Source organism: Plectropomus leopardus, chromosome 19, assembly GCF_026936395.1.
Source record: "Plectropomus leopardus strain MGB_pleo_1.0 chromosome 19, ASM2693639v1, whole genome shotgun sequence".
Lineage (NCBI taxonomy): Eukaryota > Metazoa > Chordata > Actinopteri > Perciformes > Serranidae > Plectropomus > Plectropomus leopardus.
This window is the reverse complement of record NC_142194.1, coordinates 27,613,447-27,638,888: the sequence shown is the minus strand read 5'-3', so window position 1 is coordinate 27,638,888 and position 25,442 is coordinate 27,613,447. Positions and strand designations below refer to the sequence as shown.

The 25,442-nt window shown below is 39.8% G+C and overlaps 1 protein-coding gene across 5 annotated transcripts in view; it reads left to right on the top strand.

Moving 5' to 3' along the window:
* The window catches only part of tmem94 (transmembrane protein 94), a 46,645-nt gene extending 21,842 nt beyond the window's left edge, over positions 1 to 24,803 (top strand). For 2 of the 5 annotated variants that reach the window (XM_088069746.1, XM_088069745.1), the window contains 23 exons: positions 1,571 to 1,627; positions 2,002 to 2,031; positions 4,526 to 4,630; positions 5,891 to 6,064; positions 6,671 to 6,886; positions 7,764 to 8,076; positions 8,970 to 9,143; positions 9,377 to 9,479; positions 10,983 to 11,191; positions 11,295 to 11,476; positions 11,961 to 12,093; positions 13,297 to 13,412; positions 13,521 to 13,620; positions 13,871 to 13,979; positions 15,703 to 15,895; positions 16,471 to 16,548; positions 16,676 to 16,761; positions 16,877 to 16,958; positions 17,425 to 17,588; positions 18,970 to 19,064; positions 19,178 to 19,271; positions 20,187 to 20,357; positions 20,689 to 24,803. In XM_088069746.1, coding sequence (XP_087925872.1) covers positions 1,571 to 1,627; positions 2,002 to 2,031; positions 4,526 to 4,630; positions 5,891 to 6,064; positions 6,671 to 6,886; positions 7,764 to 8,076; positions 8,970 to 9,143; positions 9,377 to 9,479; positions 10,983 to 11,191; positions 11,295 to 11,476; positions 11,961 to 12,093; positions 13,297 to 13,412; positions 13,521 to 13,620; positions 13,871 to 13,979; positions 15,703 to 15,895; positions 16,471 to 16,548; positions 16,676 to 16,761; positions 16,877 to 16,958; positions 17,425 to 17,588; positions 18,970 to 19,064; positions 19,178 to 19,271; positions 20,187 to 20,357; positions 20,689 to 20,761 — 3,057 coding nt within the window. In that variant the 3' untranslated portion in view covers positions 20,762 to 24,803. The remainder of the gene's footprint in view (positions 1 to 1,570; positions 1,628 to 2,001; positions 2,032 to 4,525; positions 4,631 to 5,890; positions 6,065 to 6,670; positions 6,887 to 7,763; positions 8,077 to 8,969; positions 9,144 to 9,376; positions 9,480 to 10,982; positions 11,192 to 11,294; positions 11,477 to 11,960; positions 12,094 to 13,296; positions 13,413 to 13,520; positions 13,621 to 13,870; positions 13,980 to 15,702; positions 15,896 to 16,470; positions 16,549 to 16,675; positions 16,762 to 16,876; positions 16,959 to 17,424; positions 17,589 to 18,969; positions 19,065 to 19,177; positions 19,272 to 20,186; positions 20,358 to 20,688) is intronic. The other 3 variants (XM_042507682.2, XM_088069747.1, XM_088069748.1) reach the window with 2 other exon arrangements.
* Positions 24,804 to 25,442: the final 639 nt, after the last annotated feature.

Here is a 25,442-nt window from a genome sequence, read left to right as displayed (position 1 = left end):
AAAACAACCCCTGGAGGTACACTGCACAGAAAAAAAACAAAAACTGCTCAACTTGAAGCAATTTCAGTCAACTGAGGGTCTCCAACTAATGATTTGAATCTCTGAGTTTCAAGGGGCATCCCTAGTGGTCTGATCGAATCAGTATTAAATGTTCAGACTGTTGTATTATAATACAAACACCAAGGTGATGGAATAAGTACAAACACCAATATTCTCCACTTATGGCAAGAAGAAATATACTATTTTTTCATGACATTCACAAGTCGAATAATATTGACAATATGCATGATTTGCTCATATAAAGTGGTATGTATGGAGACCCAAACCTTGTTCAACTGAGGACCTGGTTCTGTTTTTTTCAAAACCTGAAAATCGATAACTTTTGAGCTTATCGATACTCCGATCGAGTCCCGTGGGTCCTATAACATAACATTACATCTCGATTTGAGTCACGCCATTTAATCCAATCACTGGTCCACATACATCGATTGTCCAAAAAAGTTTTTTAAAACAACTGAATTGCCAGCCAACAGGTATCAAACCAAGCGAAGAAATCTGGTTGTCAGTTTCTTGCGATGATGGCTGAATGTTTGCAGAGGTCTAAAGTTTGGCTACATTTTACAAAAGCAAAAGATAAGGAGGAAGAGAAATGTAGTTTATGTCTCAAAATAATTTCTTGCAAGGGGAGGGGAACACAACCTCCATGGACAAGAACATCAACCATGTGCATCAAATTAAACCTTAAAGCAGAATCTTCCACGGTCTTTAGGTTAAAAGAAAACGCCAATCTAAAAAACTCCATCTCCGTCAGCTACTGCTTCCCTTGAGATGAAAATAGTTATCCAATGTTGAAATCCGAGTTAAAATTGGCAGGATAAGCACTAGTAAGCTATATAAACGAGGTTGTATAAGGTTTTCTGGTGATGTCTTCAAGGTCGACTTAGTAAAATGACTATTAGGCAAAGGCCAACACTGTGTCATCATGATGTGTTCACATGTAACACAGAGAAAAAGAAAATGTAGTGTTTGGCACGAAACTCTTGTAATACAGTTGTTTGGGTGAGAAATTAGTTTCCCAGCAATATCACATGGATAGTAGGGATGGAATTACAACCTGTTTCATGAGCTGTAATCATCTTATGATACATTATCAAAACTACTGATGCCAAGATTTGTCGATATTGGTATTGATGGTTAAGGAGTATTGATAATGGTATCAGTATTAATAAAAATAATGATCATCATCCCCATAAAGCAGTCTGGCAGATTGTCAGAACACAATAATTTGTAAAAAAGCTGCACGGCTCACATAGTCAGTGGACACTAAAATACCTTGTGTTTGACCCCATGCAGGCTATGTGGACCAAAAGAGTGATCAGATTCCAAATATAGTGTGATCTGAACGTAACCACATGATCTTGAAACCCATATCAGTCTAACCCTACACACACACACGCACGCACGCACGCACGCACACACACACACACACACACACACACACACACACACACAGAGGAGACCGAGCGAAGGCCTCCCTCTGTGTTTTAACTAGACTCTTCTCTTACCCCAGCTTGCTAAGTTCTCTGAGGACACTCTAAGCAGCTACACCGAAGTGGTTTCCTCCCAGGTATAACCTCTCGCTGTCTCGCTCTCCCCTCCTCCACTCGCTTGGCTCCCAACTCCACCTGAACCTGCCTGTCTTCACTCGCTTGCTGTCCTCGCCCCCTTTTTGCAACTCCCTCTCTGGACACCCCCGTACACAGCTCTCGCTACCCTCCACCTCCACCCCTCTCACCCGCCATTCCATCTTTGATTTCTTCACCACGGAAATCTTCATCAACATCTTCTGATCAAACCACCTCTCACATCTTCCTTATCATTCCTTTTTGTGTTGCTTCAATACGAGCACTTTGCTTTGTTTTTTATTCATCTGGCACGACATGTTATTTCTTTCTCCTTTGACTCTTTGCTTTGGGTCACTCTTCATCTGTGGATTATCAGTCAACACGTCTTGACCGAGCCCCTCTGGATGTAAGTTCACACTCCTCCAGTCATCTTTGACATTTGAATCTTGACAGTCACTCCTGTCTCTGTAAGATCATTTTCTCACCTCATGGATACAACCTCTTTTCCCACCTCCTCTCACAGTTCCTCATCAAATCCAATCACCGTCCTCCGTTGGTGCGGGGCTTAATACTCGAAGGGAAACAAACCAATCGGCAGTCATCAGTAGCTCACCACCGATCTGTCTCTCTGAAATCATGAGTAGTTTTTCCCTGGCAGCAGATGAATACACAGCAAGTGTTAGATACAGGATGATCCTGAGAGGGACTTTCACTTCAATCTGTGCCTGATCATCCACCTCTGCTTGTCTGCCTGCTCTGCATGACTGGAAATCAGCCTCAGTATAGCCCTCTGCTGGTATTTCTCTAGGGTTTCCTCTCCATGTGACCCCTCCTCATCTCCTTTTGGCATTATAATGCAAATATTTTTGACCTGGTCCCAGAATGGCTTTTGAAGATGCTCATATTATGAATGGTTTTGTTTTGGAAAATTTTTAATTCTCTCTATTTTAAAACTTCGTCTCTGCTCCACACTAACTGGACTAAGCTAGTTGCATCCAACATGCTCCTTTTCGGTGCCCTGCAACACTCTGTATAGGCAGTAATGTGCAACATGCAACTCTGTTAAATTTGCAAAACTGCTGCCTGACTGTGATTGATCTGAAACTTCACAAAAAAAGACTGACAAGCCAAAGCTAGAAGTAGTAGCCTAGGCGATAACATTTTTTACTGGTGTCCACCTGCGACACAAGTGATGGATCTGTGTCTCCTCTATCACCAGTTATGCCCAAAATGGAGGCAGACCTGTTACACACAGCCACATCCTCTTCGGTTTAGGTCAATAGAGTGTTGAAGTAATGAGTCCGTTAGCATTTTTGCACTTCGGTTCCCTCGTCTCAAAGTCTATGGGTTTTTTGAATGGGTTTTTAGCAAAATGCTGTAAATAAGGTCTGTGATTAACACAGGCTAAATATATTAAGACGTTTTGTTCATGTATCATCATTATCAGCAGATAACAGCTTTAAAATGAAATACTGACACTATCTCAAAATAAACTTCTCTGCCAGTATGGCAGGCTGACAAGATGATGCTTTAATTATCAAACATTAATTAGTTGCATGTAAACGCAAAAACTTCAGCAGTATTTTCGAAATTTGGATAAAACGCAACTGCAAATGACTGCGTTTCCATTAAGTGATATTATGCCTCTTGCTATGTTACACCCCTCTCCTCTTATAATACCATTTCAGTAACCATGGCGATGGTTGTCCAAAACATTGACAGGTTTATTTCTTTTGCAGCCGCTCAATAAAGCCAATCTAGTATCGCTGATTTCTTTGTCTCGAATAAGAGTTGAGAAGATGTCAGTCTCTTCCTCCCTCCACACATACTGAGCCATGCGTTGTAAAATGTCATGTGACTTTGTACTTTTTCTTCTTCTTTGGGTTTAATGGCGGTTGGCATCCATAAAGTCAAATTACCACCAACCGGTGTTACACATCATATGAGCTATGAAATCAAGAAGTGTTTCCATTGCAGTTTTGCGAAATATGCCTTAATCGCCTGAAATACCATCTCATGCGAGCGTAAAAACTTTTTTGCGATACACAGGACTGTTTTCAAAATTAGCGTGTGTCCATTAGGCATATTTTGTATTCACAATTTCTTTCCCAGTTTGAGGGTAACTGGAAAAGCGCTTACTGATAGAATCAGCAAAAATGACTCTTTTTAAGGGACAGCGGTATATCCAATGTCCATCCAGGATCATTATTAGTAAATTTGTTAAGAACTTGTGGTGATGATGTTGTCTCATAGTCATCAGATTCAGTTATTATTCAATATCAAAGTAATCGGGACAATGCAAACAGGAACAGTTGGATACAAAAAGTAGCTTTGTGTTACACCCTGGGTGCACGTTTCCCTGGTTTTTCCAGCTTTCGGTTACAGAGCTGGAAAGGTCATTTGGGATCCTGCCTGATGAAGAGAGGAGGCAAGGACGGGCAGGTTGGGGTTGTTTTCACTCTGTCCTCCTCACTGAACCAGCCATCATGGATCCCATCCAAAACAATCAAAATCTGCATGGATTTTTGACTGCTCACAAAATGCTGCAGCTCGCACATGGCTTCACCTCCTCGCCCTGTGCCTCTAGCTCTGTAGTCTAGAGTCTTTGTCCTCTGTCTTTCTGTTCAGCCCAATCACACAGCTGATAAAGGCTTGCTTGTTTTATAGCTTGTTTCGGGCTTTTAGACTGAGCTGCTAACTCAATTTGCTACATTCTCGCTAGTTTTTTTTTTTAAAGATCCATTTTAATTACTGAATCACTGTATTTCTGAGAGTCATTTTACTCCTTTACTTTTGAATTTCATTGTAATAATTTGGTGTCCTCACATTTCCACCCTCTAGTATTTAGCAGAGAACAGTTCTCTAACTTCATTTTTATGTTTGTGTGTGTGCGCGTGCAGGAATTGCTGCGTTGTGTGTGGAGACACCTGGTCGGCGTCCTGAAGGGAGAGTCTCAGACGCTCTGTTATACTTCCAGCCTTCTACACACTCTGGGGTCTGTCACTGTGAGTATTATGGGGAAGTTTGGGGAAGATATCTAATGCAACCATTACTCCAGATCTACATTGATTGTTTAGACCAGGGATATTTAACTGGCTTTGTCAGGGGGGCACTTTTGCAAAATGACAGGAGGCCAGGGACAAGTCACAGTTTTTGAATTTCTTGAATTTTATGACCTTTTTAGGATCTCAGGACATTTCAGGGATTTTAAGACATGAGGGGCTTAGTTAGGATCCCTGTCAGGGGTTCAGGGGATCCTCCATTGGTCCAAAATGAACTTCTCTGCCAATATGGCAGGCTGACAAGACGACACTTTAACTATCAAACTTTAATTACTTGATTCAGGTCAAATTTGCCCTTATTTTGACTATTGTCAGGACTATCTAAGAGAGAGCGTCATCCAAGCCTGTTAAAATGGGAATTTTAGTTTTCTTTAAAATAGTTAAGAAAGAGTAAATATGGCATGTTTTACCTATAACCTCGGTTAATGAAGTTTTATTGTTTTGCCCAATGAATGTGTGCATTCTCAAAAGACTTTTGTTTTATGTCTGCATCTGCCACCAATGGTCCATCATGATTGGAGTTGACATTATATTTTAATACATGAGAGACTAGATTTTCTCAGCAGTTACATGTAAAAAAAAACATTACATTTGTGCATATGTTGTTATTGGCATCTGCAGTCAGCCAAATTGAGTCAGAAAATATCGGCATATCAGATACTGTCAAAAATCCAATATTGTGCATCCTTATTGCCACCCTTACGTGGAGTTCCACTGCAACACTGTTACACTTTGTGCTGATCGCAGCAGTGACTTCTTTCTATATTTTGTACATGTAAACTCAGTCATGTCATCTGATAGAATCAAGAAAATTACTCCTTTTAAGGTACGGCAGTATTTCTAGTATTCATTTCTAGGATTTTAGGACGTTTGTAGGGTTTTGGGGCATTTTTAGTGTTTGAGGGCATTTGTAGCATTTTAGGACATTTCTAGTATTTTAGGACCTGTCTGGGATCTCAGGACATTTCGTGGATTTTGGACAGTAGGGGCTTTGCTGGGACGTCTGCTGGGGGGGTGCAGGGGATTTTAGGACCTAAGATTCTGTCCTGAGATCAGACTGCACTGGAAACAGACACACAGCTCCTGTGCTGCTCTGATATCATAGCTGCTCAGCAACAAATGACAAGCAATGAATATACCCACATGGCTGTACTTAGGAACGTTTTGTTGTATGTAGGCTGTGAATCTGTTGTGTGTGTGTAGGTGCTGTGTTGTGTGGACAAGCAGGGTATTCTGTCGTGGCCGAACCCCAGCCCAGAGACTGTGCTGTTCTTCAGTGGACGAGTGGAGCCTCCTCACAACAGCCAGGATGATCTCAGAGACGACCTGTCGGTCAACTCCTACTGTCGAGTGGAGACTGATGACGACAGGGATGAGGTGTGTAAACGTATGAGCGTTTTTTTAGACAGTTTTAGCTTCACTAGTAAACTGCCAGAAGGGATTGTTAATTAAGTTTGAAAAATACAGAAAGTGGTCAGTTTGTGTGCTGTTATACTATGACTTTTTCATGTTTTCAACACAATATACTATGACTTTTTTCAACATGTTATACTATGATTTTCTTCTTGTTTTTGACACATTATGCTGACATTTTTGTCTTTTTTTGATACTATGACCTTTTTAGTTTCTTCATCAGACTATACTGTGAGATTTTTTTATTTTCATTTTTTCTTCTTACTGTATATACTACAGTACAGTACAGTACAGTACTATACTGACTTTTTCTTCAGGTTTTTTCGACATACAACACTATGACTTTTTCAATTGTCATACTATGACATTTATATATTTTAATAATAATTTTTTTCTTCGAATAGTACTATGACTTTTTCAGCTTTTTCAGATTTGTTTTCATTTTTTTCTTCTTACTGTACTATGTCTTTTTTGACAAACTTTAATGTTTAGTAGAAACTTATGGAAAATCAGGAGTTCATAAGTTGATGATGCTCAGTTTTGTATCGATCCATGACTGCTGCTCTACAGGCCCAGGAGGCGGAGGCTCTGCTCTGTCTACCAGCAGAGCCCCAGGTGGGGGAGGGGCCCGAGCCCAGTGAGACATCACATGACACGGCTCGCTCGTCGGACACATTCCGGCTGCGGCGCTCCTGCCAGCCTGCACACACTCGCATAAAACATCACTCGGGATCCAACGTCAGCTTCAGCCATGACACTGAGGGAGGCGAGGATGACCAGGCCCAGGTAAAGACTAGCACTGAAAGTTCTCAAGTGTATAAGGTGGTCAGTGGTGGAAGAAGTATTTAGATCCTTTACTTAAGTAAAAGTGCTAATACCACCCTGTGAAAATACTCTGTAACAAGTAAAGGACCTCCATTAAAAAATGGACTTAAGTAAAGGTAAGTAAGTATAATCAGGAAACTGTATTGGAAGTACCCAATGCAGAAAAAACGTCAAGCAAATTAACCACATTCAAAAAATAATAATTAGAAAATAATAGATAAAACACCCCCAAACTCAAAATTATTTAACAAAAAGAAAAAAATATAAAAGAAAAATGAAAAAACCCTCAATATTATAAAAGGAATTGAAAAAAACACCCCACACTTCTAAATTTATAAAAGAAAAAACAACTCACCATTAAAAAAAACAATTAATAAATAAAAAAAAAAGAAAAACACCCCAAAACTCATAATTATTTTTAAAAAAGGGGGGGGATTCCCTCAAAAAACTCAAAATTATTAAAATGAATTGAAAATTGCATTTTAAAAATGGTTTGTTAATTTAATTAAGAAAAAACATATTTTATAGATCCTTGTTATGTTCGTATGCAACAATTTTTAATTTGTGAAGTAACTAAGCTGTCAGATATATGTAGTGAAGTAAAATGAACAATACGTTGCTCTGAAATGCACTGAAGAAAAAGTATTAAGCAACATGACAAGAAAATGCGCAAGTAAAGTACAAGTACCTCAACTTAATTCTTAACTACAGTACTAGAGTAAATGTACTCTGTTACATTCCAGTAACTGAGTACATTTTGAGTTCTAGTTATAATGGAAAACTTTTATTTGACCTCACAATTTCTGCTCCTCTGTGATGTTGTTTGTTTTATCTCCAGGACTTTGCGATGGGCTGCCCGGAGGCGGAGGCTGATGACTTTGTGTGTGACTACCACCTGGAGATGCTGAGCCTGTCACAGGACCAGCAGAACCCCGCCAGCATCCAGTTCGACGACCTCTCCTGGCAGTGCCACCTGCCGTCCCTCAAGCCGCTGGGCCTCAACATCATGCTGAACCTCTGCAACGCCAGCGTCACCCAGCAGCTCTGCCGCTTCTCCGACCACCTGTCCAACCTGGCTCTGCAGGAGAGCCACGGCACTGTGCTGCCCGTCTATGTCCCCTGGGGGCTCTGCGAGCTCTCCAGGCTCATAGGTGAGCGTGGAATGATGGCGCTTTTAGAGCTGCATCGAGCTGGTTTACAGCAGACTCTTTATATCATGGCCTGGTTTGCCCCTCAGTTTGAGATTTCGTTCGGTCATATGAGGACGCAGCATTAAGACCAGTCTTATTGAGTCTGGCACTGTGACTTCAGCTTTGAAGTTTAGTTCAGAGGGAAAATCTAATCTCACTGTCATCCCGTGCAGCATGAATTAAGGATTCAGTTTTATCCAGGAAGAAAGTCCTCTCCCTTGAGGAAATGTCTGAGCACTATGAACAAAGATCTGCCACTCACAAAGTTTTAATGATTGAGTTAAGCCATAACTCGCTGCTATGCTGTATTGTTGTACTGGAATGAGAGTATTTCACTTAGGAGAACTTCAAGTGAACCATCTGAAATTATGACAACATGCCTGCAACAGCTGTGACCAGAGGAATTATGTTTTGTTTTTTCTTTTTTGCTGTTAGCAGACGTTAATCAGTGGAAAAACTGTTGTTAAGCTGCAGCAACAACCAAAGCCAGACAGCTCCTTTCCTTCTATCGAAAGATTTTGCAGCTTCTTTTCCAGTGCTCATTTCAAAACAGTGCTATCACATCGGCCATTGGCAAAATGCCGAAATCACAGTTACAAGTGACAGAAATCCACTAAGTGCAACACTTGTTAGAAAAGTGTTTTACATGAAGGTACCCATGACAGAGGTGGCTGTCTGAGACAGAAAATGGAAGTGTTTTTTGTGCAGAAAAAATAGTTTTCAGCCTGAGATTAAATCACTAGTTAAAATCTTTTGCAAATAAATCCTTTTTTTCTTCTGTCTGTGTGTGTGTGTGTGTGTGTGTGTGTGTGTATGTGTGTGTGTGTCTCTCTCTCTCTCTCTCTCTCTCTCAGGGTTTACTCCTGGTGCAAGGGAGCTGTTTAAGCAGGAGAACCACCTGGCGCTGTACCAGCTGCCATCTGGAGAGAAGACCAAGGAGTTCACTTCCCGCCGCCTTCATTACTTCACAAAACGCCAGCCTCCCATCTCCCACCTCATCTCCCTGTTCGTACGAGACTCTTCCTCCAGTGAGTCCACACACACTTCAGTCTACCTTTGTCATTTGGTCCCACTTTTCTGTTTTGTTTTCTTTTACAGTTTTTTACTCAAATTTATGAGCTCAGTATTTTTCTTAAATGTACTCATTGCAGTTTGCTGTGTTAATTGTCCTTTTCTTTTTATCCCCTTTACTCAAATAGCAGAGTTAGTTGAAAAGAGAATTAGTTTTTTGTTTCATGCCACTCTGACCTCTCTGTTGCAGATAATGTCCAGATGCTGTCGCACGGCTCAGCCGACCTGATCCTGGAGGCCTGCACAGACTTCTGGGATGGAACTGATATCTATCCCCTCTCAGGCTCAGACAGGTGCAGTGTCTCTCAAGGCAGATTTCCACCGCTTGCATGTGGGTTACGTTATGGCTCCGCTGTGGTTTTGCTCCATGCTTCGTCATCCTTCAATCCCCACCAGTTGCGTTTTGAGTCCAACATGGCGCAGCATCACTGGATCAGCTGGACTCGGCTGGAGTGGCAAGACCGAGGAGTTCTCATGGTCATTACAGAATCACACACCGTATATCATTACAGAAGAAAAAGTAGTAACTCCATTCACTCTGTGGATTAATTATAGTGAATATTTCACTCCCATAACTCCCAATAAGTTGCTCCACGCCATTTCTTTTCTATGGCTGTCCTTATAAAAGGATGTGTGGTGTCATAAAAAATTTTGTGGTTTTCTACCTTCCAAACTGGCTTCTCCTTGTCCGTGTTGCCGGTAATGACCTCCGAAAACCTCTGACCTGTTGAATCCAGGCCTGGATTCGCTCATTTTGACGTTTTGTTGATGTAGTTAAGTGAAATACGATCAGACATAAACACGGAGTGAGTGATGAGTGTTTGATTCTGAAATGTAATCAGATGTTTTAATGTCGTATCGCTGTCCGATTTCCTGTCTGCTCTGTGTTAAATTTGGCAGAATTTATGCGAAGTGATCCGGCGTCCGGCAAAAATAGAAGGCTTGCGTATCTGATCCGCAAGCCTCCGGACTGCTGAAGCTGGGACGGAGTCGATCCACAGCGCAGCGGAGCTGGTGGAAATTGACACATAGACTGTAGTGCAATCTATTTGCTCTGTCGTGAAGGAGCGGAGCCGGACCGCACACAGGTCTGGTGGAAATCCGGGGTCACACTGATCACCTTCCTTTTGCTGTAAATCTTCACTCAAATATAACGTTCAAAATAATAGAAAAAAAACACCCCCAATCTCAAAATTATTAAGAAAATTAAAAAATATTAGGAAATTAAAATCATAAAAAAAAAGAAAACACACCCAAAAATCTCAAAATGAGAAATTGAAAAAGACCCCATAACTCAAAATCATTTAAAATAAAACAAAAACAATTATTTTAAAAAATTAAAATAACATCCTTCATCTTCCCTTTGTTGTAAATCTCCACTCAAACACAACATTTCAAAGAATTCACAATATTAACCCTTGGAAAACTGAGAAAATTGGTTTCTTCAGGGCCATGACCAACTGAAGAAGAAAGAACCCAAAAATAATTAAAAACAATTATAAAAAGTACAAAAAATACCTAAAAATTGGAGAAAAAAAGTAAAAACAAAACAAAAGCAAAAACAAAAATGTGGGGAACAGTTCTTTCCAATTTGCTAACAAAAGAATTTGAAAGAAGAAGAAATTTTTTTGCTCAGATTTTGAAGTTTTAAATACTACTATACAGCACAAGAAAAGTGATGTGGATCCAGGTTTCAAAGGGTTAATTTCTACCTGGTGTGTATCATCCATGTTTCTGTCAGTCTTACCTTTAGTAACTCCTGTTCTTTTGTTTGACCCGTCCCTCTTCTGTTACAGGAAGAAGGTTCTGGACTTCTACCAGCGTGCCTGTCTGTCAGGTTACTGCTCAGCATTCGCCTACAAACCCATGCAAGTGTCTCTGTCCAGCCAGCTGAATGGGAAGTGTGTGGAGCTGGCCCCTGGCCCCTGCCTCTTCTCCGGAGTGGAGCTTCCCTCTACCACGCCAATCAAACACAACTCCTGCAGGAACAGCTGGAGCTCCGACGGTACGACCTACTGACCCAAGGACGTGTAGTCAAAGTATTTACACAACTTTTGTCATTCTCATCTCCCTTGTACTGTCCCTGTGTGTCCCTGTCCTGTCCGCAGAGGGTATAGGTGAGGGTGTGGAGCGTGAGGATTGCGTCCAGGCCCTCAGCGGGCAGATCTTCATGGGCATGGTGTCATCTCAGTTCCAGGCGAGGCTAGACACAGTCCGGCTCATAGATGCCCTCGTCACTGCCTGTATCCGCTTTGTTTACTTTTCCATGGAGGATGAGCTCCGCAGCAAGGTGAGCACACATGAGCTTAGTATCGAGGTGGTTAGTTTGATCAACTAAAACTTGCTCTACAGTTACAGAAGCAAGAGCAGATTCTCACCTCAGAAACCCATATACACACAGATCAGAAAAGAGAAGTAAAAAAAAAAGATGTTAAATTGCCACGCTGAACTCAACTGGAGCTCTCACTGCTCATTGTTGCTACTTAAAGCTCGCTTCTGGTGATGCGCGTAGGCGCTCATTGATGGGCACGTTGCTCAGCCGAGGGCACACTTCAGCCTTTTGTACAAATTCTCTGAGTAACAGGTAGCCAGTGTAAGGATTTTAGAACTGGAGTAACGTGGTCATATTTCCTAGTTTGTCGGACCCTAACAGCGGCATTCTGACACAGACATTCTACAGGTCCATACTCATCTGGTGAGAGCGATATGTACTGCACATCAGACAACTAGAAAAAGTACTAAACGTGCATGTTCATGTGGCTTTTTTTGTGCAGGTTTTTGCAGAGAAGATGGGTTTAGAGACAGGCTGGAACTGTCACATCTCTCTGACTCCAAACGGAGACAGTCCCTGTGATGGAGCTCCATCCAGCCCCAGTCAGGGTTCCCTGCATGAAGACCTGAACCAAGGTACTAACTCAGCTTCATATTCATTTTGTTCCACTGCACGACTCTTTCACTGAATGCAGGTTACATTTGGCCATCAGTATGGCCTTTAAGTCTTAAATGTTTAAAGGGAACTTCTACTCATTTTACACATCGAGGTGTGATTACAGCTATAAGGTGTACCACTGCATATGTGAAAAATGTTCTAAAGCCCTTTACTAGACTACAAGTTTGAACGTGAAACAAATCAGGGAGTTAAAAAGAAGAGAGCTCACCAGATTTCTACAGCAGGAATAGTCGACTGTCTTTGCTTGGTCTTTGACAGAAGACCAGGGGCCAGTCAGAGCAGCCCCGTTCATGTTTCTAGGATTTAAGGACGTTTCTAGGATTTTAGGATGTTTCTCTGATTTTCGGATGCTTCTAGGATTTTAGTTAGTTTCTTAGATTTTAGGACTTGTCTTTGATTTTTAGGACATTTCTAGGATTTTAGGACCCATTTTAGGATTTGAGGGTTTAGTGGAGTGCTTAATGTCAACTCAAGCCCAAGGGGTCCCAACGAGTCAAAAGCCCAATGGCCAGGTTCTGACAGAAAATATGCACTAATGGGCGGGGTGGGGTAGAGGTCAGGCTGTGGAAAAAAAAATCTAAGACACACACAATGGTTCGGATTGTTAATTTTTTCGGCCTGTTGAAAACTCTGTTGGGGGTTATGGAGGATCCTCCACTGGCACTTTTTTAATAAACAAGCTCTATTTTGGTACTGTTTTGTGCACACTGATACCTTATGTATACTAAAATTCCCAGTGTGAATCACTTTATTTTTATTGTAAATAAGAAAATGGTCAGGAGGGCACACAACACCCTATCAGGGGCCAGATTTGGCCTGCGGGTACGTAAATGGTGTATCACTGCTTTAACCAAGCACTGCTATAACCTTTTGCTCATACTTGCTGCAGGTTAGAGGTTCCAGGCTACATCAGCTGCTACTAGAATAACACACTTCTCAGGCCTGACAGTTGACAGCTGAATTGCATTGTGGGTCATGTAGGCACCAGGTTTTGACAAGGAAGAAGAATGTGTGGGATAAAATACATGCCTTTGGTTCTGCTGTATCTGTTTTGATCATTTTCAAACCTCCCAGCTTCAGAGAGTGAACCCTGTGAAAGCTCTAAAATGTGTGACTTTTGGAGGGCGAACTTGAGACCGTTCTCTTCATACGTGACACAGATTCTCGGGATGAAGCAGAAGGCCCACTGCTGCCAGAGGAGGAGGCCCACTCTGACCTGGCCAGCTTCCAGCCCACAGACAGCGATGTGCCTAGCTTTCTGGAGGACTGCAACAGGGTAACAATAGCTTTTATTAAGATTAATGAAGCCATGATCACTTCTCTTTACAACAGAGGAAGTACCAGCATTCCTGACTACCTGTTTTCTGTCCACGATGTCTCTCAGGCCAAGCTACCTCGTGGTATCCATCAGGTTCGTCCTCATTTGAAGAACATTGATAATGTGCCTCTTTTGGTGCCACTCTTCACTGACTGCACCCCTGACAGTGAGTCACCTTCATTAAATCCACTTTGTTTTGTACACTTTTTTTGTCTAACTTTGTCCTGCCATGTCCTCTTTGTCTTCGCCTGCCCCTAAAGACTGAAGCAGATTCTAATGAGGAAAAGTTAAAACAGCAGTGACAAACAATAAGACCTACTTCATGGAGAGAAATGATCTGTCTGACTGTCTCTGTCCCAGATATATTCAGTGTTTGTTTTATAATTAAGCTAACACGAATATTCCTCTCTTTACAGCCATGTGTGAGATGATGAAGATCATGCAGGAAAACAGGGAGGTTACATGCTGTCTGGGAAGCTCCGCCAATTTCCGCAACAGCCGCCTGTTTCTGCAGAGTGACCTCAGGTACAAACACATTCATGTAGCACACAAATATATCGTAGGCATAGCCAAGTAATGTTTTTGCAAATTTCAAATTGTATGGGCTGCCTGAACTCTAGACCACTTTTTCCCTGAAAGATCATAATGAGTACAACAGTACCTCTTTTCCCTACTCATGGGCTTGCTTGGCTCATTTTGGATTTTCAGCCAAGTGTGGGAGGGATTTATGTCTTCATCACAGCAGGGCTACATGCTTGAAGGTGTATCTTTAAAGCTTCGAGACCTGGAATAACATCAGTTTTCTTGTGCTGCGTTCAGACGCCTTTCAAAAGCTACTCGACACTTTGAAACCTGAGAAAATTGGTTTGATTTCCTTTAAAAACATGGTGAAAACGGCAATGACCAATTTGGCGTGAAATGTACTGCAAACTGCAAGAAATTAGTAAAAGGTGACAAGAAAACTACTTAAAAATTGATTTAAACAAAAATAAAATAAAAAAATATATATACATATATAGTTGTTTTTTTAATTATATAAAGTTTAGTTTTTTAACCAACATCAGTCCTAAACACAAATATCAAATATTCATTAATTTTCAGAATTGTAACCCTTTAATTGCCAGGTTTTTGCCATGACGCCACTGTTTTTACATTTAAAAAATAACCCACAAAAAATGATCTGTTTTCAATATACTTCAAAGTAGACTGGGAAGTAGATTTCTTCTGATTATCCCAGCCTGGGATTTTATTTAACCTGTATTTAAACAGGGTTTATTGAGAGCAAGCTCTCTTTTAATAAAATTGACAAATTCTAAGGCGAAAGCCCAGAATGACACCCAGAAATAATACAATACATGTATTTATGCTTTGATGGCTGTGGAATCAAAAATTGCAGTTTGAATGGGTTTCAATGGAGCATTTTTTGCACTTAACAGTATGAATGTACCAATTTAGTTTCTACGGTGTATTTTAGACTTACTGTAGAAGCTGACCTGGAAATTCCAAGATTAAACAAAAATATACAATCTCACCAAAATATTTGCCATATGCATGAACACAGCCAAAATTATCAGAAAATGTAGAATGAAAAGTGCATATAATGTGGCAAACAGTCCCTAAGAGTTAAAACTGACAAAGGAAATGCACATTGGCGCAGCCCAAAATGGGGAGGGGGTGCAGCATGAGGTCACAGAGATCATCTACCCGAAATGCCTGCTCACACCACAGTTAGCCTTTTTTGGATCCACAGAAGAGGGTGGAGGGATAAAGTCATCCATTAAACACATAAATTCACAGGCACAACAATTTATGTGCAGTCTCCGTTGAGTAAAAAACAAAAAAGAAGGAATGAGATAAACTGGCAAAATGTTAACAGGTTCCAGTGCAGATCCCTCCAGTTCTGGATCCCAGTTAATTTGGACGCCTTTTACAGAGAGAAATTACAATTTGCAAGATATTTAATTTGTTCAAGTACGCTGAGTTTCAGGCTTGTAGCCACAATCACACCTCCACTTTTATTTCACTTTTTACCAGCATTTCTTTTTCTAGTTTATTAGAGATGTTTTTGAAACTTGAATTGTCATGTTTCAGTACAAATAAAATACCATTTGCCTTCATTTTACTGCTGTGGACAAAACAACTAACTGCAAGGTTAGATTGTAACTTGGGTGTATTGACCCCTTAAGGGCAGACTAGTATAATCCTGATTGTTCCACATGTAAAATGTTTTATCCTTTTCCCTCCACAGCATCGCTCTGGACCCTCTGTACCCGTCCCAGTGTTCGTGGGAGACGTTCGGCTACGCCACCGGGGGAGGATTTAATGACAGAGACGCTGAAGGTCTGTCCCCTCTGAAGCTCTCCGGACAGCTCAACAGCCTGGGCTGCTCTGTCACCTTCCACCAAGGAGAGAGTGTCAGCATGGTCAAGCTCATCGAGCAGGTTAGACACAGAACACACACACACAAACGCACACACACACACACACACACACACACACACACACACACACACACACACACACACACACACACACACACACACACACACACACCTCCTTTTACTTATATCTTTGTAAGGACTGTCATTGACATAATGTGTTCCATAGCCCCTTACCCTAACCTTAACCATCGCATGGTTGCTGCAAAAATACTTTTTTTTGGGTCCTCACTATGTAGCATGTACAAGTTTTATTAAACAGCTTGTGAGGATTAATGCAAAATATCATTATTCTACACTCAAAGGAGTTGATTTATGGAACAGCTGTAGTGTGGAAATGGAAATATGTAGAACATTTAACAAACTCAAACAAGTTTTTCAAAACAACTCACTGAAGGGACATGAGCTGGTTGAACAGAGAGGGAAATGTGCAGTTCTTAGGTAATATTCTTGTTCTTTTTTAACCAATTTCTTGCAGTTTTTAGGTTATTTCTTCTTAAGTAGCTCATTACCATCTTCCCATGTTTTTTTTTTATTTTCATTTTTTAAATCAAGCCAATTTGCTGAATCTGTTTCAGGCACGACACACAACTTACGGCATCCGCAAGTGCTTCCTTTTCCTGTTGCAGTGTCAGCTCAGTCTGGTCATCATCCAGGTGAGACAGGACACCTCACAGCCTCTTATGGACACTCGGCTACATTTCTGTGTAAAAGAACGTGTGTCTTTGAAATATGTTTGTGATACTGAATAAATTAAAGAAGCTGTCTGGTGTTTGTCTGCAGTTCTTTGCCTGTCTAGCTCAGCTTCCTCCTCCCATGAACACCACTGACATCCTGTGGCTGTCCTGCTTCAGCTGCCCACTGCTAAGGTACACACATACTACACATACTGCAAATTGACAAACTAATAGCAGTGTTTGTTTTTATGTTTTGCTGTGCCATACACAATGCCATACTGATGGTGTGTTTGTGATGTGTTGACAGTGTGTCTTTTTTGGGGAAGCCACCAGACAGTTCGGTGATGACAGTCGCCACAGGGAAGAACCTAGATGCCATTCCAAGGAAGGTAAGATCACGTATCAGTCAAATCTCTCAAATCTGCAGCTTATTTGAAATGCACAGTGAGCGGGGTGTTATTGTGTACATACTGTCCGGTAATACTGGAAACATCTTCCAGCCAAAATGACCAAAAACCAATCTAACCCCACCATAAGGTCCGTGTATTAATTTAAAAAGTTGATTTAATAATAAAAGAGACATAATCTGTTGAATCACTCCATTCAATATGAGGACTTTAAATATTTCTTAAGGTAATAACATCATAATTTGACAACAGACATTTGACGCTTCATTCACAAGCTTCAGCAAAAACCTTAGATGTGAAAAAATGGCATTCTCTACATTCTGTACTGTCCTTATATCAATGAATAATACGATACGACTTACAAAATATATTAGAGTATGAAAAAATCTTAGAGCCTGTAATTTTAATGAGCCCGACTCGCTCCACATGTCGTCCTCTGTGACCCCAGACCCAGAACTACTTCCTCGGCTGTTTCCTGTTGAAGTTCGGCCTGACGGTGTGTGCCTACCTGCTGGCCTTTGGGTTCACCCTGCAGGAGCTCTGCCTCCGAAGCAGCAACTCCATCTTAGCTGACAACAGCTCAGTCACCTGCCTTCACCTGCTCACAGCCAGGTAGGAGCAGCACTGCAGGAATACTGCAGGAATACTCAGCAGGAATACTCAGCAGGAATACTCAGCTGCCATGGCTTTAGGGCCACATCTGCAAAATGACAGGAGGCCAGGGGCCAGTCACAGCAGCCCCGTACAGATATTTACTATTTTTGAGTTTTAGGACATTTCTAGGATTTTAGGACATCTCCAGTAATTAAGAACGTTTCTAGGATTGGACATTTCTCTTATTTCTGGATGTTTCTAGGATTTTAGAATGTTTCTAGGATTTTAGAATGTTTCTAGGATTTTAGAATGTTTCTAGGATTTTAGAATGTTTCTTGGATTTGAGGATGTTTTAAGGAATTCAGGACGTTTCTAGGATTTGAAGTCTTATCCCTGTTTTTTGGTTGATTCTAGGATTTTTTGACATTGCTTATATTTTAGAACGTTTCTAGGATTTTAGGACATCTCTTGGATTTTAGGACATTTCTTTGATTTTAGGACATCTATAGGATATTAGGACATTTCTCGGATATATGGATGTTTCTAGGATTTTAGAACATTTCTCGGATTTTAGGGCATTTCAAAGAATTTGAGGACGTTTCTACGGTTTTAGGATATTTCTAGGATTTTAGGACGTCTCCAGGATTTTAGGACATTTCTTAGACTTTATGACTTTTTTAGGATTTCAGTACATTTCTTTGATTTGAGGACATTTTTAGGGTTTTAGGATGTTTCTAGGATTTTAGGACATCTCCAGGATTCTTGGATGTTTCTTTCTCTCTGTCTTTCCTTTTTTCATTATTGTAATTTAAATGTTATTTACAACTTGACGGCACATCTGTCTGTCCTGGAAAAGGGACCCCTCCTCAGTTGCTCCTCCTAAGGTTTCAACCATTTTTTTCCCCCATTATTGTTTTGTGATAATGGGCTTTATAAATAAAATTAAATTGAATTGAATTGACTTGACTATGCTTATGGGACATTTCTAGGATTTCAGGACATTTCTAGGATTCTGGGACATTTGAGCTAGGACCTCCGTCAGGGGTGTTGTGGATCCTCCAATGGAGCGTCTTGATAAACAAGCTCTTTTTTGATGCTGTTTTATGCAAAGTACAAAAACAATATCCAGTGTGAATCACTTTATTTTTATTGTGACAATGGTTGGGGGGCCCCCGGGCACCCTATCGGGGGCCATATCTGGCCCGGGCTGTTGAGTATTACTAGTCTACCTGCTTTCCACCTATTGTTCTATTCACTGGCTTGTTTGTTGACAGTTTTTGTTGCATGATGCTTAAAATGTTAGAATGAATGAGTTCCGCTCACTGAAAGTCACACCTGATGGAGATAATCCAGATTTTTATTCATCTATTTAATCAATAGTTGTTCTGTGTGGCTGCAGCTCTAATGCAGACGCTCCTCGCTGGTTCAGTGAGCTGTCCAACGGCCTGCTGCTGACTCAGAAGGTCATGGCAGCGTTCCTCGTTTTACACACAGGTAGGAACTTGCACTAGCATATGCAGCATAAATGATCATCAAAGTGACCCATGTTTTTATAGTCATTCACATCTCTGTCTTTCTTCTGTTTGTCTTTGATGTCATTTTCTTAGTGGTGATCTCCCTCAGCTACGTGCACCGCTCTCGGCCTCTGTGGAAAAAGAGTCCCCTCAGCAACACCTGGTGGTGTCTCACTGTACCTGTGATGTAAGACGCTCATCTCCTTTAGATAGTTGTTGTCTGAAGCTGACGGTCATTTGTGCGCTTTACAGATTTAGAGTTCGTCTATGCTTTTGTATCATGTTATGTAGATCAGTACAAGTGTCCTAATTCCATTCTTAACCCTTTCAAACCTGAGCAAACATGGGGAATGGACATTGAGCAGCTCAACAAGAAATGACTCAAAAATAAGCAAGAAATCAGTAAAAGGTTACAGTAAAATGAGCTGAAAATACTAATACAAATAAAAGGAAAGTAAAATCACATACAGATAAGTAAATTCTATGTGTGTATATATATATATATATATGTATGTGTGTGTGTGTGTGTGTGTGTGTGTGTGTGTGTGTATGTAATTGTAACATAATTTCCTTATGTGGATATTATTATTATTGTTAGTATTATTGTATATGTATATATACTTTTTAATAATCTTCTCCCCTTTGTAAAAATTGATTTTCAGGTAATTTTCTTGTCACCATTTGTAATTTTTCACATTTGTCCAGCATATGAAGTTGGTCATTGCATTTTTTCCCTAATCTTTTAAAGGAATTTAACCAATTTGCTCACATTTCAAAGGGTTAAACATCCTTTTCACAATGCTAAGCTCACTTGCGGAGCTAAAACCAGTTTCTAGAATATTCACTCTGCTTTCTTAACAGAAAGCTGTCATCAGCACATATTCCCTCCTTTATAGCCTATTCAAAACATTGACTTTGGATGTTCTTTTGTTTTTTTCCAGCATTGCAGTGCTAGTGTTGATCCTGGATTTGTTTAGGCCTATGTTGATCCAGGACCATCATCACCATGCTGATCCTGGATCCAGCATACTGCAAATCAAATAGCCTTGCTTTAAGGACCTTTCTGAATACAGTTCTTCTGAACCCTCTCTCTCTCCTCCAGTCTGCTCAGCCAGATTGTTCAGGCCACAGTGGATTACCAGTTATGGCGCGCCCAGGGCAGCCTGCTGACCTTTAACCTGGCTGATATACCCCTGCTGGCCTGGCTGCTGGTCTCTCTGTCCCCGCTGCTGGTGGTGGTGGTCAACGAAGTGGTGAAGCTACATGAGATACGGTATGGAACCAGACACAGAGGGAACCACACTGACAAATCACTTTTTAATGGAGAAATAGTGACAGAAAAAACAAGGAATTAAAGAGGAATTTTGTAAAAAGAGTTAACTCAATCACTCATGTGATTCTTTAGCAACAAATGGCAGAAAGAAGCTTTGGGGGAGACGTAAAGGCAGCAGGATCAGTGTGGATTATTTCGGATTATTTAGCAGCCAGATCAGAGTTTGATTTTCTCTCATGTTAAGCAGAATGGTGACGTGTTCTGAAAATGCAGCAGATTGTATCCCCGTCATAATCACGAGCTCTAATTTGTCCCTTCTGTTCATTTTAAGGGTGCGAGTTCGCTACCAGAAGAGACAGAAGCTGCAGTTTGAAACAAAGCTGGGGATGAATTCTCCGTTCTGATGCGTTCCCTTTTGAGGAAATTGGAGTTGCGGCAATACTGGGAACTATCAGTTCTGCTGGTAAACAGGGAAGGTCAGGGTGCAAACACTGCAAAACCCTCCGTTAACACTTCAGCCCAACAGCACTGCAACCATCAGCTGGAGCACATATCAACCAAGTATCACGGTGGGGGCTCTTTGACACGGATGTTTTAGCTCCTGGGTCTGTTTATTTAAAGAGAGTTGATGTTTTATTCGAAGGGCAGGGAAAATTCCAAAGTTCATTTCTGTTTAATAGAAAAGAGCCAAAAATAGGCAACTATTTCTTGTCCGGTTTTAGTTCGTTTTAACGGCATGAAGAATGTTTTCTGAAGAGGTTTATGCTTTCTCACTATCACAAACTGTTCTCCATCTCTGGTAGACTTGTGCATGGTCGCTCTCATCTCCAGGAATGCCCCCTGGGCCCCCAACAAAGGATGTTTTATTAAAATTCATTTTAATGTCACTAGATCATATACACACATGGGGAAAAAATAAGGCTGAAAAGAAAGTATCATGGAGCCCCAAAGTGTTCAGTATTAAAGAAACAAATGGGTCTAGGTATCACTGAGTGATTTGTCTTTTAAAAAAAACAAACAAACCAAATCACAATGGTTTTCACTTCTTTTTTTAAAATATCCAACCAAAAATGGAAAATAAGAAAACAGAGCCATTTCTCCTTTTTTTTGTTTCAGAATAATCATTTCTAAAAAAAAACCCTGAATTGACCAGATTTAAAAAAAAAAAAAAAAAAGGTAAAATATTCGTTTTTGTGAATTTTTTTTTTCTTTGAGTTGAAGAACAGATAGTGGAAGACGTGACAAGTATAAAACCATTGTGCTTTGGTTTGTTTGTTTTTTAAATTAAAGATAAATTAGAATTTATAAGATGATATCGAGACCCAAATGTGCAATGATGAAATAGATATTCACATTAATAAATTATATGAAATATATGACCAACTTTTTGTGAAATTAATTTTAAAGAAATATCAAGTCTGATTTTGCAACAAGTGCTACCAAATATAGCCACTTACCTTCTGTTAGCTAAAGCAGCAATGTCAAAGTACATCTGAATTAACTATCTAGTAGCTGCTGCTGTAAATAGACACACTACACAGACACAAAAACTAGCATCTCATTTTAATTGTTTAGTTTAACAAGACTGTGCTTCTTCCCTAGTTGGCTAACTAGCTAACTAGGTGGTTTTGTGAGCTTTGTTTTGTACTGAGCTTCAAAGTAAAGAGACAGTGTTAGCAGTTAGATAGCTAATTTTGAGTTACTTCTGCTACATTTAAATTTAAAAATGAAAAACAAAGAAAAACTATTCATCTAAATTAAGCCAACCTTGCTGGTTAGATAGCTAGCTAGGTAGCATGAGCAGATTTGTAAAGCTAAAGCCTAAAAGCTCATTAAGTTTAGTTTCTTCTTTGTTTATTTACAGCAGCAGCTTCTACATAGTTTATTCACTATGAATTTGACATTTTTTGCTCCCATAGAAATAAAATGAGGAATTTATGAATTTATGTAAATGGTTGTTGCCCTAGCTAACAGGAGCTAACAGGCTAAATTTAGTAGCAGTTGTTGAGTTTGCTAGTTTAAGAGGCTTATGGTACATAAAAGTTAAGAGGGTGCAGTGACAACACCATGGTCATAATTTATTTTTTTTTAATAAATCTTTATTGTTTTTAAATCTTTATTTATTCATCTATTGCCTTTATATAGTAACATCAACTGAAATCACGTTTTATGAATTGAAATTTATTGTAAATTTTAATATTTTACACATTATATTCATATGATTCTGCCTTTTTTAGTTTAATATTGACCGCTTTGGGGCTCCATATGTAACAAGGTGTTTGCTCATTGCTCAGCAGCTACAGAACAGGGTGTAACACTACCTCTGAAAAAAAGAAAAAAAATGTGACAAAGAAAGTTTACTCTCTGAACAGCTCTGTCATTCAGCCTTTTAGCCACATTTTAATCTTCACTGTGATCGCCTGCAATACAAAGTTCTCAATTATTTTATTGTTTCACAACAACAGCTTTGTTGTTACTAAATTCCCGAGCTAAGCCGAGCCTGCTGTTACTCAATAAGGACTGAAGATTCAGGATCGAAGTGGATCAGTCACGTTTTTTTACATGCTTATCTACATGTAACTTATACTGTATCACATTTATCCAAGTGAGGAATGTGCCATCCTGCTACTCTGACCCCAAGCAATGGATTTACCGAATATACAATGATGTTTATTTTGGTGTGCTAACATACCATAGATTTCTGAAAGGTGCTTCATATCATTCAGTTGCCTTCTTCTCAGCCCATCCGGCTGTTTCAGTTCTCAACACGTCGACTGACAGGAGCTCAGGATACTGTTTGTTTAAAAGTACTGAAATGAAAAGCTGAAAAGCAGATGTCATCGATCATCCCAGATTTTTATGTTTGATCTGCTGACCATTGTATTTCTTTCTGATCATCTGCAAGTGTCCCTGCTAACCCGCTGTATCCACGCCTTTCTGTTCCCACAGTTAATGTGCAGCATCGGCAGCAGATGTCTGTATCACTCATGATCATTTTCAATCAGACCAGCCTTATTCGTGGTGCTGTCACTGTTTCAGATGGGCAGGAGTTTAAAATTGCTACTGCACGCGGGTGGCATTTATTGGTATTACATTACTGCAGAACTAAATGCCATGCTTTAATGTCACTCATAAAAAAAACTGTCATTGTACAAATTTTGAACAATGAAAAATTAGCAAATTTAGTTTAAAGAAAATTTATTATATCCCATTATTTATATTGATCTTTACTGTAATATATATATTTTTCTGATTTAATTTATGTGGGAATCAAGTCACGTTTACATATTAAGTTGATTTTTTTTTTTTTTCCAGTTTTTAATCTGGGGGGAAAAAACTGTGATAGAGGATTTGATCCATATTGCTCACCCGTAGTCCAAACAAGTTTGTGGTCTATCAAATAACCACAATCTGATGGAGACAGGGAACCTGGGGCTTTCGGGGACCCTGAAGTTCTGAGATATGCTGTTTGGTTATCCAGCGTTGATTCTTGTCCACTTGTAGTCTTAACCTAAAGATGACATCAAACATGGCATCTGGGGTTTAACTCTGGTCCGCAGCCACCATCGAGAGATGCTGAGGTCATGGTCTCTGTCATGTTTGGGCAATTTGGAGCTTTTACGATTCTTTGGGTATTTTGAAACAAATAATGTATTGAGCATTTCCTCCCTAGAATTGTATTGCTAAATTATGGTGGGGGAATTCTAAACAAAAATCTAAGTGCTGTTTGTAACATAAAAACTTTAAAATCAGATAACCCTCAGAGACTTGAGCACATTGGCTTGATTTCTTTCAAAAACATGGAAAAAACACAATGAGCAAATAAGGAAGAAATGACCCAAAGATTTGAGGGGAAAAAAAGTTTTAAAAAAAAGAAGAAATTACCCAGAAATTAAAACAAACAAACAAAAAATAAAACTGTAGAACTGTAGAAAAAATCAACTAGAAAATGGCCTAAAAAGTGCTTGAAAAATGATAATGATTCTATTAAACAATTTTGAATATATAACTGATGATTATAATTATAGTTTTTTGTACATTTTTCCAAGGTGTTAAAAATAATGATACTAATTTTCCAACTCTACATTTTTTGCAGTAAATGACCTGTAAAAAGTGTTTAAAAAATAATGTAAAATAATTTTAAATGCATAATTATGATAATTAAAAATGTCTATTTTTGGGAGATTTCTCCCTAGCTGTTTTTGAAAATATTTTTCCAAAGCTACTAATTTCTTGCAATTTGTGGAACAGTTCTTGCTGAGCTGCTCATTGCCTTTTCCCATGATTTTAAAGAAATTGCACCAAATTGCCCAGGGTTCAAAACTTTTAAAAAAATGAGAAGGTGATTGAAAGCAGCACAGAAAAAGCGATGTCAATCCGGGTTTTAAGGTGTTAACTGAATAAATTAAAAAAAATGAAAAAAATTAAAGAACTACAACATTTTAATGGATTTTATTTTATTTATTTTTGTGGTGTTGATAGGGGACCCATGACATCAGTATCTTTAATATCTTGGCTACGGCCCTGTTTAACATCTGCCCACTATAATACATGTGCCTGTTTCAGCTATTCAGTTGCTACACACACTCTATTTAAGTTCCACATTTAAAGTGGGGGTGTGTATGAGGAGGTGAAGACGTGCAGAAGCACAATCTGGTTCAGTGGGTTTACAGCACTACTAGTGATCACTTTCTGACTTGACAAAATAGTCAGCATGAAACTACTGAAGAAGGTTTTAAGGCAAACATCACAATGCAAGAAACCATTTCAGATTTTATTTTGTATTCACCCTGTTGCATCCTTGTGTTTTCTATCATGACTATCATATGGAATATGCTGCATGAATAAGATCCAGTGAATGCTCTGTCTTGATCGATGTACGTGTTATCTATACTTCTACTGTTTTGTTCACAACACAAAAGGACTCAGTCAAGCATGGACTCCATACTGTGTGTGATCAGGCCTCTGGTGCACCCTGCAGAGTCGGCATTTTGATGACATCATCACGCACATGCTCGGGCTGAAGCCTCCGTCAGTGGATTTGTAGGGAGGGATGGGGGGGCGAGGGGTTGATGGACTATGATA